This window comes from Diadema antillarum, unplaced genomic scaffold (genome assembly GCF_040938485.1).
Source record: "Diadema antillarum isolate AM-2024a unplaced genomic scaffold, OU_Dant_1.0 seq00000398_RagTag, whole genome shotgun sequence".
NCBI lineage: Eukaryota > Metazoa > Echinodermata > Echinoidea > Diadematoida > Diadematidae > Diadema > Diadema antillarum.
Window position 1 is genome coordinate 1,340,852 of NW_027271389.1, and position 12,197 is coordinate 1,353,048.

The following is a 12,197-nucleotide window of genomic DNA, read 5'->3' on the forward strand; positions in this document are numbered from 1 at the left end:
ACAAACATATCATTTTTCATCGGAAGCGGGTTACCAATTGCCACCCACACACCATCATGACTTGTGGACTCGTTCCCGTGATGTCCAGGAACCTGCGACTATTTCTAAACATCGTTGTGATAGTCTTGCTTGGACATGCTTGGGTAAGCTGCATTGATTAGCTATTTCTTTGAATACGCAGCTGAACGTATATAGCGTCACGTTAGAAGAGAGAGAATTCTTGATTGTCTTTAAGCATGAGTGCCATGGTACAAGACGTGTCATGTATAGTGTTTGAATTGTATATACATTATATAAAATTTTACATAGAATATACATCTTTCGTTATCCGTACCTCCTTATGACATTTGTTATGTTTTATGTTTTATGTTTTGTGTGTGTGTGTGTGTGTGTGTATGTGTGTGGTTAATTCTGTGTGTGTGTGAGAGAGAGACTTCCTAGAATCCAAAGATGCCATGTATCAAACAATAATCCCATGGTTCTGTTTTTCTTGACAGTAAAACACTTTTGTAATAATGACATCTTCCCATGCCACAAAGTACAGCTCGACCTCGATTACCCGGCCTCCTTTTATCCGGAAATCTCTATTATCCGGACGCGTTCACGCAGTGAAGGACTTTTTTTTTTCATCCAAAAAAAAAAAAAAAAAAACAGTGACTTTAACATCTTTTCATGGATCTATTTTACTAATTTCATAAGATATGTATGATAGGTTTCTCAATATCTACTGAGGTAAAACATGTGTCATTTTCACATACTAGTAAAGATATACTTTATTTTTGTGAAGAAGGGACTACAATTTGCGCAGGCAATTACACCACCGTTGCAGGGTACGCTACCTGCCTAGCTGCCAGTGCAATGGGACGGCAGCTTGGCCGGCAGCTATATACATTTACATTGTGTCTCCCACATCCAGCCAGTTTGCTTATCCGGATGAGAGCCGGTCCCGACATGGCCGGATAATCGAGGTCGAACTGTAAAACATCTATACTACATAAGGAAATTGAGATGTTCAACGCAAAGGAGAAAGAGTGATACAACATAAAGATCTAGATTTTCCATACAGTTTATTTCCTCTTCCTGATTATTCAAGGATCAGAAGCCAGACACTATATATGAAACTGTTTCATATCAGCTCCAATGTACTTGGGGTCTAAAGTTGAGGGTAGTCATTGTGACTGATATGTATACAATATGTAGGGTCTTCTATGTTAAATAAACAGGTGTTAGCAAAACCTTTGGGAAGTTATGACTTGGCGACTGTCTGTACCCTTCTGACAGGAGAATGATAAGATAGATAAGAAGTGAATGCGATGACCATTAGATCAGTTATAACGATTTGATATATATATATTTCAGTTGTTTTTGTACATGTTCTTTTATGAGCACTTTAATTTACCATTTGCAGATAACCCCCCCCCCCCCGCATTAGTGTTTTAAAATAGTTCCAGAATGTAAGTTTGGGATAGAAACAACCTTAAAAATTTGAACCCATTATTTTAATCGACAAAATGTGAACAATAGTTATAATAAACATGTAGCCAGATTAAACCGTTTACAGTTATGGTTGAATGAGAAAAATACTGATATCTCCTTACATTTTAGGCTTTGTTGCAAAAAAAAAAATAGAATTATATGGTAGGATGTTTTGTGATACAGCAGACCTACACATATGCATCAAAATCCTATGTGATATCTTGAACATTTTTTAATCACTGCTCCCAAAGGTAAACAGGACCTTTAATACAGCTGAACCATGCCTAGCGTGTTTAAATGCTTGGTAATGATAAAAATGATTATCATCATTATTATTTGGCCGCTCGAAATGAGAGAGGGAGAACAAATATATAAGGACGGGGGGAACTGGAGACAGGCAACAGACAAAGCTAGACTGGAAAGAAAGTACAGAACGGTTGCACACATGTAAAACGTCACCCTAATAAACTCTTGGGAGAACGGTAGTAAAATTGGGAATTCATGATGCGGCAGGTCTTCTCGACAGGAGACGAGAAATAATTTATACACAGATCAAGGAAGAGAAAAGACATGAGGGAAACACAGAGAGAAGGAGAGGGGAGGGAGATAGCACGGATCTTGGAAAGAGGAAGATGAAAAAAGTTGCCCTCAGGCAGATCTTGCAAAATGAAGTCCTCCTCACTTGCCAATTATATACGTTTTACTGACAATACAGCCATTTTCTTCACTTTTATTGTTTGACTGTGTTCGCGTTTCACTTTTCCACCTGAGAGGATGGCTGGATAACCCATAGTTAGCTATACTGGCTGGTCTTCCATGGGGTCCAGTTGGATGTGAGGTGGGACCACTTCACCGGGTTAAACTCTCTGCTCTTTGTGATGAATGAATGAACGAATGATCTTTTACGTTCATGAGTTGCGACTCTCTCACGCATACTCACGGGACAACCATTGTATGTCCTATTCGAGGAACAGAGTGTTTTTGCGTCTTACTAAAGGGAACGGTATGATTACACACAATATTGCTTCGTTAGACTCGGGAATCAAACCCCAGGTCCTCTGGATCTGGGGGCAGACGCGCTACCGACTGAGCCAATTTACCGCTAAATGATATGCAATCCCTACCCTACCTAGATCGTGGACCTTTCTGAGAGGCGAAGCGATCGAGCGGGGTACGGTCTGTCTTACATAGGCTTAGTAACTCCCGCATCGTCCATCGCATGAGGCACCAGCTTCCTCCATTTGGACCCATCGTCGGTCAGATCTTTTAAGTCTACCAAGTTTCAATGCAAAGCTACCTTAACCCTATACAGCCCAAGGGGGGGGGGGGGGCACATTGTGCCCCCCTACCAGATTTTCATTTGCTACTCCTTCGCCCTTTATCCGATTTCAACCAAATTTGGTGACTTTTCCTAAAATCTTATTAAAAACATTTTGATATATGATTTAGCTATATTTGACGCTGCTGGTTGCCATGGCAACCATAAACTGTACATAAAAAAGATGATCCTCATGAAATTAGCAATTATCGTCCTATTTCTTTATTGCCTAGTATATCCAAAATCTTAGAAAAAATTGTTTATAATAGACTTCTTAAATTTATTAATAAGTATGATTTACTTATTCCCAATCAATATGGTTTCAGAAAAAATTATTCAACTGATTTAGCACTAATACAAATTTATGACAAAATTACGAGTGCTTTTGCAAACAAAGAACATGTTGCAGGTATATTTTGCGATTTGAGTAAAGCATTCGATACTCTTGATCATTCTATTTTACTCACCAAACTTAGTCATTACGGTATTCGAGGACAAGCACTTTTATGGCTTAAAGATTATCTAACTAATAGAAGACAATATGTTATTTTGAATGGTTGTGAATCTGACCCCCTTTTAATTAAATGTGGTGTTCCTCAAGGCTCAATTCTAGGCCCATTATTATTCCTTCTTTATGTTAATGATATCATAAATACATCCTCTCTTCTCTCTTTTGTTCTATTTGCTGATGATACGAATATATTTTATTCTCATAAAGATCTTAAGATTTTAAATGACACTTTAAATATTGAAATTAGTAAAGTATCAAATTGGTTTAAGTCTAACAAACTTTCTTTGAATATAAAAAAGACTCATTTTATTCATTTCAAACTTCATTCTCATAATGAAGATACGTTGATACATATTAACATTGATGATATCCCATTAGAAAAGAAAATGAATTCAAAATTTCTAGGAGTATATATAGATGAAAGTTTGACTTGGAATGAGCATTTACATTATGTTACAACGTGTATTTCTAGAAATATAGGGATAATTTCCAAGCTGAAGTTCTTTCTTCCTCGTTCAACTTTATTTCTATTATATAATTCCTTAATTCTCCCATATATAAGTTATTGCAATGTTGTATGGGGTACTTGCGGCTCTACCAAAATAAATTCTATATTTAAATTACAAAAGAAAGTTATACGTATTTGTACAGGATCGCATTTTCTGGCTCATACAGATTCTTTATTTCATGAGCTTAAAACATTGAAGGTTTTTGATTTGAATATTATTCAAGTAGCAGTAATTATGTTCAAATATATACATCATCAACTTCCATCATCGTTTGATAACATGTTTAGGTTCAATACTTCTGTCCATTCGTACCCTACTCGTATATGTAGAAATTTCCACCTTTTGAATCCCAAATTATTAGTGACACACAAATCTATAAGACATTCGGGTCCGGATATTTGGAATAATCTCCCGGATAATATAAAGTCTTGTTCAAGTATTTATTCTTTGAAAGCTTCACTTAAACGATATTTGATACAATTATATTCTCCAAACCAATTGAGCTAACAAATATTTATAGTATAGATTGTCATCTTATTGTCAATCTCAATTTTCTTCCTACAACTGCATCTTGCACTCTCACCTGCAACTGCACTGCACTCACCTGATCACCTTCCTCCAAGAGAGTTATGTCGTTGGATAGTCATTTTATGAGGCCTCCATCCATTTCAAGCTTAATCGCTTATGATGGTGGTCTCCTGCATTCAATTATCTCTGTTGTTTACTGAAAAATACTGTATATTTTATTTTATGTTTCTGTGTATCTACGTTGCTCAATGCAATCACCTATGTGAATCTATTTATGTACTGTTATCGATTTATTTCACTGCACTTGTTATTCTTTGTCTTTGTACTTTTTGAAGTTTGCATTCAAATTGCATCTGATTGAATGCAGAAATAAAAGCAAACAAACAAACAAACAAACAAACAAACTAACAACCATGTCAGTCAGATTTTGCTTCTTTTTTCTGTTCCCATTTTATTTAACAGCATTACAGTGGATGAAATGGGTGTTTCTTGGCTGAAATTTGTTGAAGGAGCAAAATTTGAAGTAATTATGGTCCTGGAAAGTTTTTCTTATCATTTCCTTGGTTTTCATGTGACAAAGGCAGAAAACAATAGATATAATAGAGATAATTGAGAACAATAATACTTTCTAAAGATTGCCCTTCTATTTTGTGTTATTTTGATTCCCTCACCCAAGCTATGCCTCTAATATCATTAGTTTATCATATTTTTAATTTGTAATCTTGAAATTCCACTATTATGCAAATATGAAATATCATCTCAGGTCTCATGAATGTATTATTATGTTGACACGAATAGCGCCCCCATGTGGTGACCTTGAGAAATATCAACCATGACAAATAATAAGATTCCACTTGCTTTTCATTTGTGACAAATATGAAAATGATTGGTCTACAATAAGACATATATAATGAGGTTAAAAATTTATGCAGAAAAATCATATTTTTAGCATATTTCCTATGTATTTCTTTATATTTTGGAAAATAGCGCCCTCCATGGGTGACCTTGGGGATATTCAAATGTACGGTCGTGTAGAGTATGAGTTACTCTACCCATGTGCCAAATATGACAATGATACATCAAATAATAAAAAGGTATATGGGGGGGGGGGGCACAATGTGCCCCCCCCCCCCCCATCTTGGGCCTGCGAGGGGTCAAAATAGCTTTGGCTTAATAGGGTTAAAGATCTCGATGGATGATCTGTTGCTAGGTCAATTTGGGTCTGAGTCGGCGTCTATTCCCTTTCGGGTTCCACCACACAGAGCTTGGGTTGCAGGACGAAATGAGGGAGCCATGCAGCATGACCTCAAGGCCGTGTCACACCTTTCCGGGCAAGCCTTGCGTGCGACTTATGAAGAACAATTTTTACTACCCGGAGGTTCCCGGAATGAGCCGCACATGACAGTACCTAGCACGTATCTCACCCGTAGTCACCCAGGGGTGTGCACGCAAATCTTTTTACCCGCAACCATGTTTAGGCCCTGTCACACCTTTCCCGGCAAGCTAGGCAGGCTTGTTGCGTGTAGGGATTTTCCAGCATATCGGAAATTTCTGAGGGCGCACAAGGATTTGGGCGAGTCAGTGCATGTGTCTTACTTGCCGGACGCGTTCTACTTAAATTCTACTTGCGGGTATACTGTGTGACCTTTGTACCAGTCGCATGGGGGCTGACAACTCAGTGAAGGAATTCCTCTGAATGAATGGCAGAAGTCCCACGGAATGTCATTATCTTGGCTGCATATACGGGGACTGTGAAGTACTCTGACTGTGAGAGTTGTCTGCGAAGTGCTGCCGCTAAGGGCCTCCCACTGGCGTTCTGCGTGGACCTCTCCGGGCACCCCCGCCACTCACCCGGAAAAAGTTTTGGTCATGCTCAAAACTTGGATGCGGTTAAATCGGACTTGCGTGAGCACCTCCAGGCAACTACAGGCACCTCCAGGCAACTACAGGCGAGATACGCGCTAGGTACTGTCAGGTGCGGACCAACTGCTGAGAGCTCCGGGTAGCAAATTTGTCTCCCCGCAAGTCAAGCCGCAAAACTTCCCCAGATACGGTATGACAAGGCCTTGAGCATGCTCAAAACTTGTTCCGAGTGAGACGTGGGGGTGTGCTCACAGATGTACACGCAGAACACCAGTAGGAGACCCTTACCAGCAGCACCTCGCAGGCAACTCCAACACAGGTACTTCTCATTACCCATAAGTCGCTCGTAACAGAAAACGGATCGGTTTCAAAGCTCTCACGCAGGTTACACGGAATGCACGCAAGAAGAAGCTAAGTAGCACGCGTCTAGTAGGTAAGAAACAAGTGCGAAAATTGCAAACATTCTTGTTCGCCCGCGGAAAATCTTCTACGTGCTGGAAACTACCTCCTCGCCACAAGCCCGCGTAGCTTGCCCGGAAAGGTGTGACACGGCCTTAACCATTTAAGGCCCGTATAATATTGCAGATTACGGAGGTTGATTTGACATCTCTGACTTTTGTATTTGTTATGAAGTCCGTATACTTGATCCGTAGAATTCTTCGGAGACACTTCGCATCGAAAGCATCAAGTTTTCTTTCCTGAAATATCACTTAATGAGACTCCAAGTTTCACAGCCATATAAGCGTGCACATGGACAGCACAGTTGCATCGTAAGATGTTCGTTTCAACTTTACAGAAAATTTCTTTCCCAACCGAATTTTGTTCAGCTGTTTGAATGGAGCTGAAGCCTTCCCAATTTTGCAATTGATTTTATTTGACACGTCCCCTTGCTAATTCATCGACCTGCTATTAAGGTATGTTAAGTTATCGACAACTGCTATTCACTGCTGACCAAGGAAAATGTCATGTTAGGGTGCGGTCTCCTGTTATCATGCCTTTGGTCCTCTCCTCGCTTATAATCAGGCCGAGTTGTCGGGTGCACGTCACGAGACCGACACCCACGAGTCATACAGCCCACGAGTCATACAACCCATGAGTTATACAGCCCACAAGTTACACAGCTCACAAGTCATACAGCCCACGAGTCATACGGCCCATGAGTCATACAGCCTTTAGTTCGACACTGAGCTAACAAGGCCTAGTGTCGAACTTGTGGGCTTTATTTACCTACTGTCAAACTCATGGGCTGTATTACTCGTGATCTGTATGACTCATGGACCTGTTTTCAATGTCCAACTCGTGGGCTGTATGACTCGTGGGTGTCGGTCTCGTGGGATGACCCCGAGTTATCCAGCATTGTCACCAATGACATTAACTAGCTCTTGTAACTGTTTGCTGCAATAAAAGTCGAGATCTGATAACTCACCTTTCCAGTCCAGTCAGTTCTGTTATCAACGGTTGCTTGCTTCTGGCAAAAAGATTCGGCAATAGAATAAATTCTTGACGTAGACACCCGTGAGCACCTGGAACCCCTCGCTTAAACCATCTTCAGTTATTATACCCTGCATAGCATCTTGAGCTGACATAGATCTTCTTTATTGCTGGGACCATTATGTCAGGCAGACCATATTATGAGATGAGCACTTTCCATAGGGACGGGCGAAGCATGTCATCAAAAGCCTTCCTAAAATCAATTTAACTGATGGCAAAGGGGATTCGATACTCCTGGCTCTTTTCTATAATGCGACGGAGAGTTAATATCTGTTCTTTATTGATAGGCCTGAATCCTGCTTGCCCGTCGCATAGCTTCTCAATTATCACATTTCTTAACTTGTTCAAAATCATGTGGCAGTACTAGGAATGGACAGTAGAGCCACGTACTCCCCTCCAGTTGTTACAGTCGGCTAATCTCTCCTTCTTTGGAACGCACACCACAAGCGCCCTTCCATGCAGTCCTGGGGCATATTTCTATCAACCATGCACTGTTGCACGTCCTATGTTATGGAGAATCCAGTTATAGGTACATCATCACCTTCAGCATTCCACTTCTCAGCAGTTACACCGGTTACAGTTCGTTAATCCGAAGGTTCGTTAATCCGAAAATGTGATAAGGTTCGTTATTCCGAAGGTTCATTAATCCGAAAATGAAATAAAGTTCGTTATTCCGAAGGTTCGTTAATCCGAAAATGAAACAAAGCTCGTTATTCCGAAGGTTCGTTACGGACCCTATTTCATTGTCGGACCAACGAACCTTCGGAATAACGAACCCTATTTCATTTTCGGATTAACGAACCTTCGGAATGACGCCACAAATGCTCGGATGAACGTACCCTTTTTCATTTTCTGATTAACGAACCTCTAGGTATAGGGATTTTGTGTGTTTCGGATTGACGAACCTTCGGAATAACGAACATGACCCGTTACACCATCCATACCAGGCGTTTTCTTATTCCTCATCATCTTAGTTAGCCCTCCTTTCCCTGCTAGAAAGAACACAGAGTGTCGCAAGATGAAACACAATGTGAAACATAGTGTGAACACATAGTGAACACATACACAGTGTGAATTCTCACTGTTGAAATCGAGCGTTTAAAAAGTGTGAACACATTTTGAACCATCAATCAACATTGTGACAACTCATCACTTCAGAGTGTGAAACAGAACATTTCTCTGTGAACACTGTGAAAAAAACACCACAGTGTGGAATCATCTTCACACTGTTAAATTCGATCGTTTTCACGGAGCCGACAATGTGAACACACTGCGAATACACCGTGGGTCGCAATGTTTTATCCAGCAAGGTTCTTCAGCTGGAGTAGAAACCCCTGTATCAAGGGAGCAGGAGTACATGGTTCGGCTCTATTTAGAAGCTCCTTGAAGTGCTCTGCCCACCCGTCTAGTCTTTCCTCCCCTTTGTAGAGGAGCGTAAAGCTCGATCCCATCTTTCGTTCTTATTGGTGCAGTTCTTGTAGAGTTCTTTTTGGTAATCTTTATGATAAATCGTCCTCAAGTCGTTACGAGCAGCAGCCTCTTCAGTACAGGGTACGGCATGGGAAGAGTAGCATAGACCCTACTTTTTTATGTAAAATAAATCAATTTTTCCCCTTTGATAGTTTTGGTTTGACACTAAAATCACTCATGAAGAAAAGTCTATGATCTTCTTCCTGCCTATACCGCATTGTTCTAACGTATTGTTTATACCAAGTTCAGCATCATCCTTCTTGGATTTGTGTTGACGATTTGTGTTGACGAAGACGTCAACATGACCTCATTCAGGTTGATCACTTCCGGGTTACGAATGTGAAGACGAGGAAGAGACGTTCGTCGAGTTCATCATGGGTGCAGGAATACAATTGAGTTCATTATTCTAGGAAACACGCCGGCAAGGAAGCGCAGCCTGAAATCGAATGGTGTAAGGGGGATGATGATAACGAAACCCTTTTCCAAACGAGGGAATTTCTGCCTTTTAATATAACAACTTAAAATTCACCGATCCAGCGCACACTTTGTTGAATGGGATTTTGGGAAATTTTCGATACAAAAAGGTTAAATGATACCTTTATATATTGTTTACATTCAATTTGAAAAAAAAAAACCCAAACATACTAATCTCTGTAACTAAGCAAGATTTTAATCCAACTTGCTGTTGTTGTTGTTAGTGTTGTTGTTGTTTTTAATGGGAAATGGGACCCTATTGAAAAAAAAAACAATTGCCTCTGCCATGACTGATATCAATATCACGATCAAACGATATAAATAGCGATCAGCTTCGAAGAGACAATCATCATCCTGCTAATTATCATCCCCCTAATGGCATTACTCCCCCAGCCTTAGGCTGGTATCCTTGAAGTGAGGTGAAATTGCATTGGAAAAAGGGAGGTTTTCTTGTGTGTATATCTGAGTGAGTATCTTTTTTGTATAGTTTCTAGTAAAAGGTAAGTTTGATACGCGTGATTCAAAACGTGGCTGTATATGGGCTTAGGGATATGTGGACCGTTGAACATACACGTTTAACAAAGGACACACACACACATGCACACACACACACACACACACACACACATGTACATGTATATAATTATACATATGCATTGAGACTATCAAGGGTTTACATGGATTTTTTTTCTCAGTTTAAACAGTTTGCTTAGTTTTGCACTAGAAATACTTTTAAATCTTGTAACAGTTCGTACAAACGTATGTTTGCATCATATAATTTGTTTGGAGTTATTTGCTATTAAATTGATGTTTAGTGGGATCGATTTGAATGGACCTTTCCCTTTGTTTATCTAATTAAACAGTTGCAAAATAAAGTATAAAAACAGAGGCAAACGAATATGGATTAGCCAGACAGATGACAAAATACGCGAAGCAGGCGAATCAGAAATGTCTTTGATGAATTGCCATACAACGTATATCAATAAGCTTTAAAATCTTTCTCATGGTTTATAACATAATAATGTTGCTCCACTTTATCTCAAAGACTTGATTTCTATAAACAGTTTCGAAGCGCAAATGCAGGAAATTATGATGTTTTACGAGCTTTTGGAGGTAAATGTACTTCCATTTCATTTAATTCAATTCAATTCAAATTCATTTCACTTTTTTTTTCGACGAGAACATAAGCATTTTACTTTCTTTGGTAACACAGAATAAAGTTTCATAAGCAAAGCAAAGCAAACTGAGAAGATTATACAATAATTCTGGAACCATTTAGTAATTATACATTGTCATGAAAGCTGAAGTGATGAAAATGAAAATGAAAGTGAAATAACAATACGCAAAGTACGAAAAATGGAGGGACCCACAATGAAAAAAGGATGGCAACTGCCCCTGGAGATACCATTGGTGCAGAGCGGTGCTTCGGGAATGAGTGAATAAAGTGCAATGTGCCTTTGCTATGGTGACGAAATATGCGTTGCTCTGTATCATATCACTTCCCACGGCATGCATGCCCATTAGGTGTGCTCAAAAGAATAGACGCCGGCGCAGACGAGCACTTTTCCGTCAAAAACAAGGTAACAACGGCAGGTTTGAAAACTCATGTTCGTTGGCTTGTTTTCTTTCGGGAGAGGCACTAAAGGGACATCAGAATCAGTTTTAAGTGCATCTCATGAATATCAGATAATTATTTTGCGCAATTATGTAAGTTGTGGAGAGCGTCGTTTGAGTGTTGACATAACCATACCTCTTTTTTATGACAAAGACTAAACTAGACATACTGTAATGGCATGAACATATTTATCTCTACTCCTTATTTCTTACTTTTTGAAATCAAGTCAAAAGGAGCCGGAGTTTTGGATCCTGTAGCAGAACCTTCGTCAGCTGCGAAATTGCAAACATGTATGAAAAGCAATCACATATAGGGACTACACACAACAAGCATATACAGTCTGAAGAGGGCTAGGAACACAAGACAAAAAGAAAATGGATGGGTGTAAAAGTTAAAGGTCGGGAGGCATGGAAATAATTTACGATTATAAAAGAAAAAAAATGTTATGTCCATTGATGATAACCTAAGCAGCATGTAGCATGTTAGCATTTTTTTTTCTCGGAAATTTTGTTAACAATGTGCCATGTATGTGTTTATCTCGATCATCTTGACAATATTTGCATGGGAAGGCAGTCTGATGAATCTTGCTCAGTATCCCATCCAGGAATCACCTTGAGAAAATAAAGTAGTCATTAGAAATATGAATGAAATAACTGACATCATCTTACATAAAACGTACTTTTTAAGCCCAGTGAAGTTAGAAGTTTAAACGTCATACCAACACATATGATGAAAGTCAAAAGAAAAGGTCATGGTCGAAGGGAAATAATTATAGTACAGTCCTTACAAATTTCAGCCACTTTTCTTCTTATCGTCATTATTTCCGTGACAGACTTCTTCGTGCGCAGAATCAGACTACTCCAATGACTACGGAAAATGTGAAAGCTTCCCGAATGACAGTAAGTTCAGTTAAGAGTACACCTATTTCTCATTGCTGGATAT

The 12,197-nt window shown here is 39.4% G+C and overlaps 1 protein-coding gene across 1 annotated transcript in view; it reads right to left on the reverse strand.

Annotated features, from left to right (window-relative positions):
* Window positions 1-2,727, reverse strand: part of LOC139732066 (adhesion G-protein coupled receptor D1-like) — an 80,032-nt gene extending 77,305 nt beyond the window's left edge. Inside the window, exons 1-2 of the mRNA XM_071642942.1 lie at window positions 2,606-2,727; window positions 911-990 (exon numbers count right to left, since the gene is read on the reverse strand). Coding sequence (XP_071499043.1) covers window positions 911-990; window positions 2,606-2,727 — 202 coding nt within the window. The remainder of the gene's footprint in view (window positions 1-910; window positions 991-2,605) is intronic.
* Between the last annotated feature and the right edge of the window lie 9,470 nt (window positions 2,728-12,197).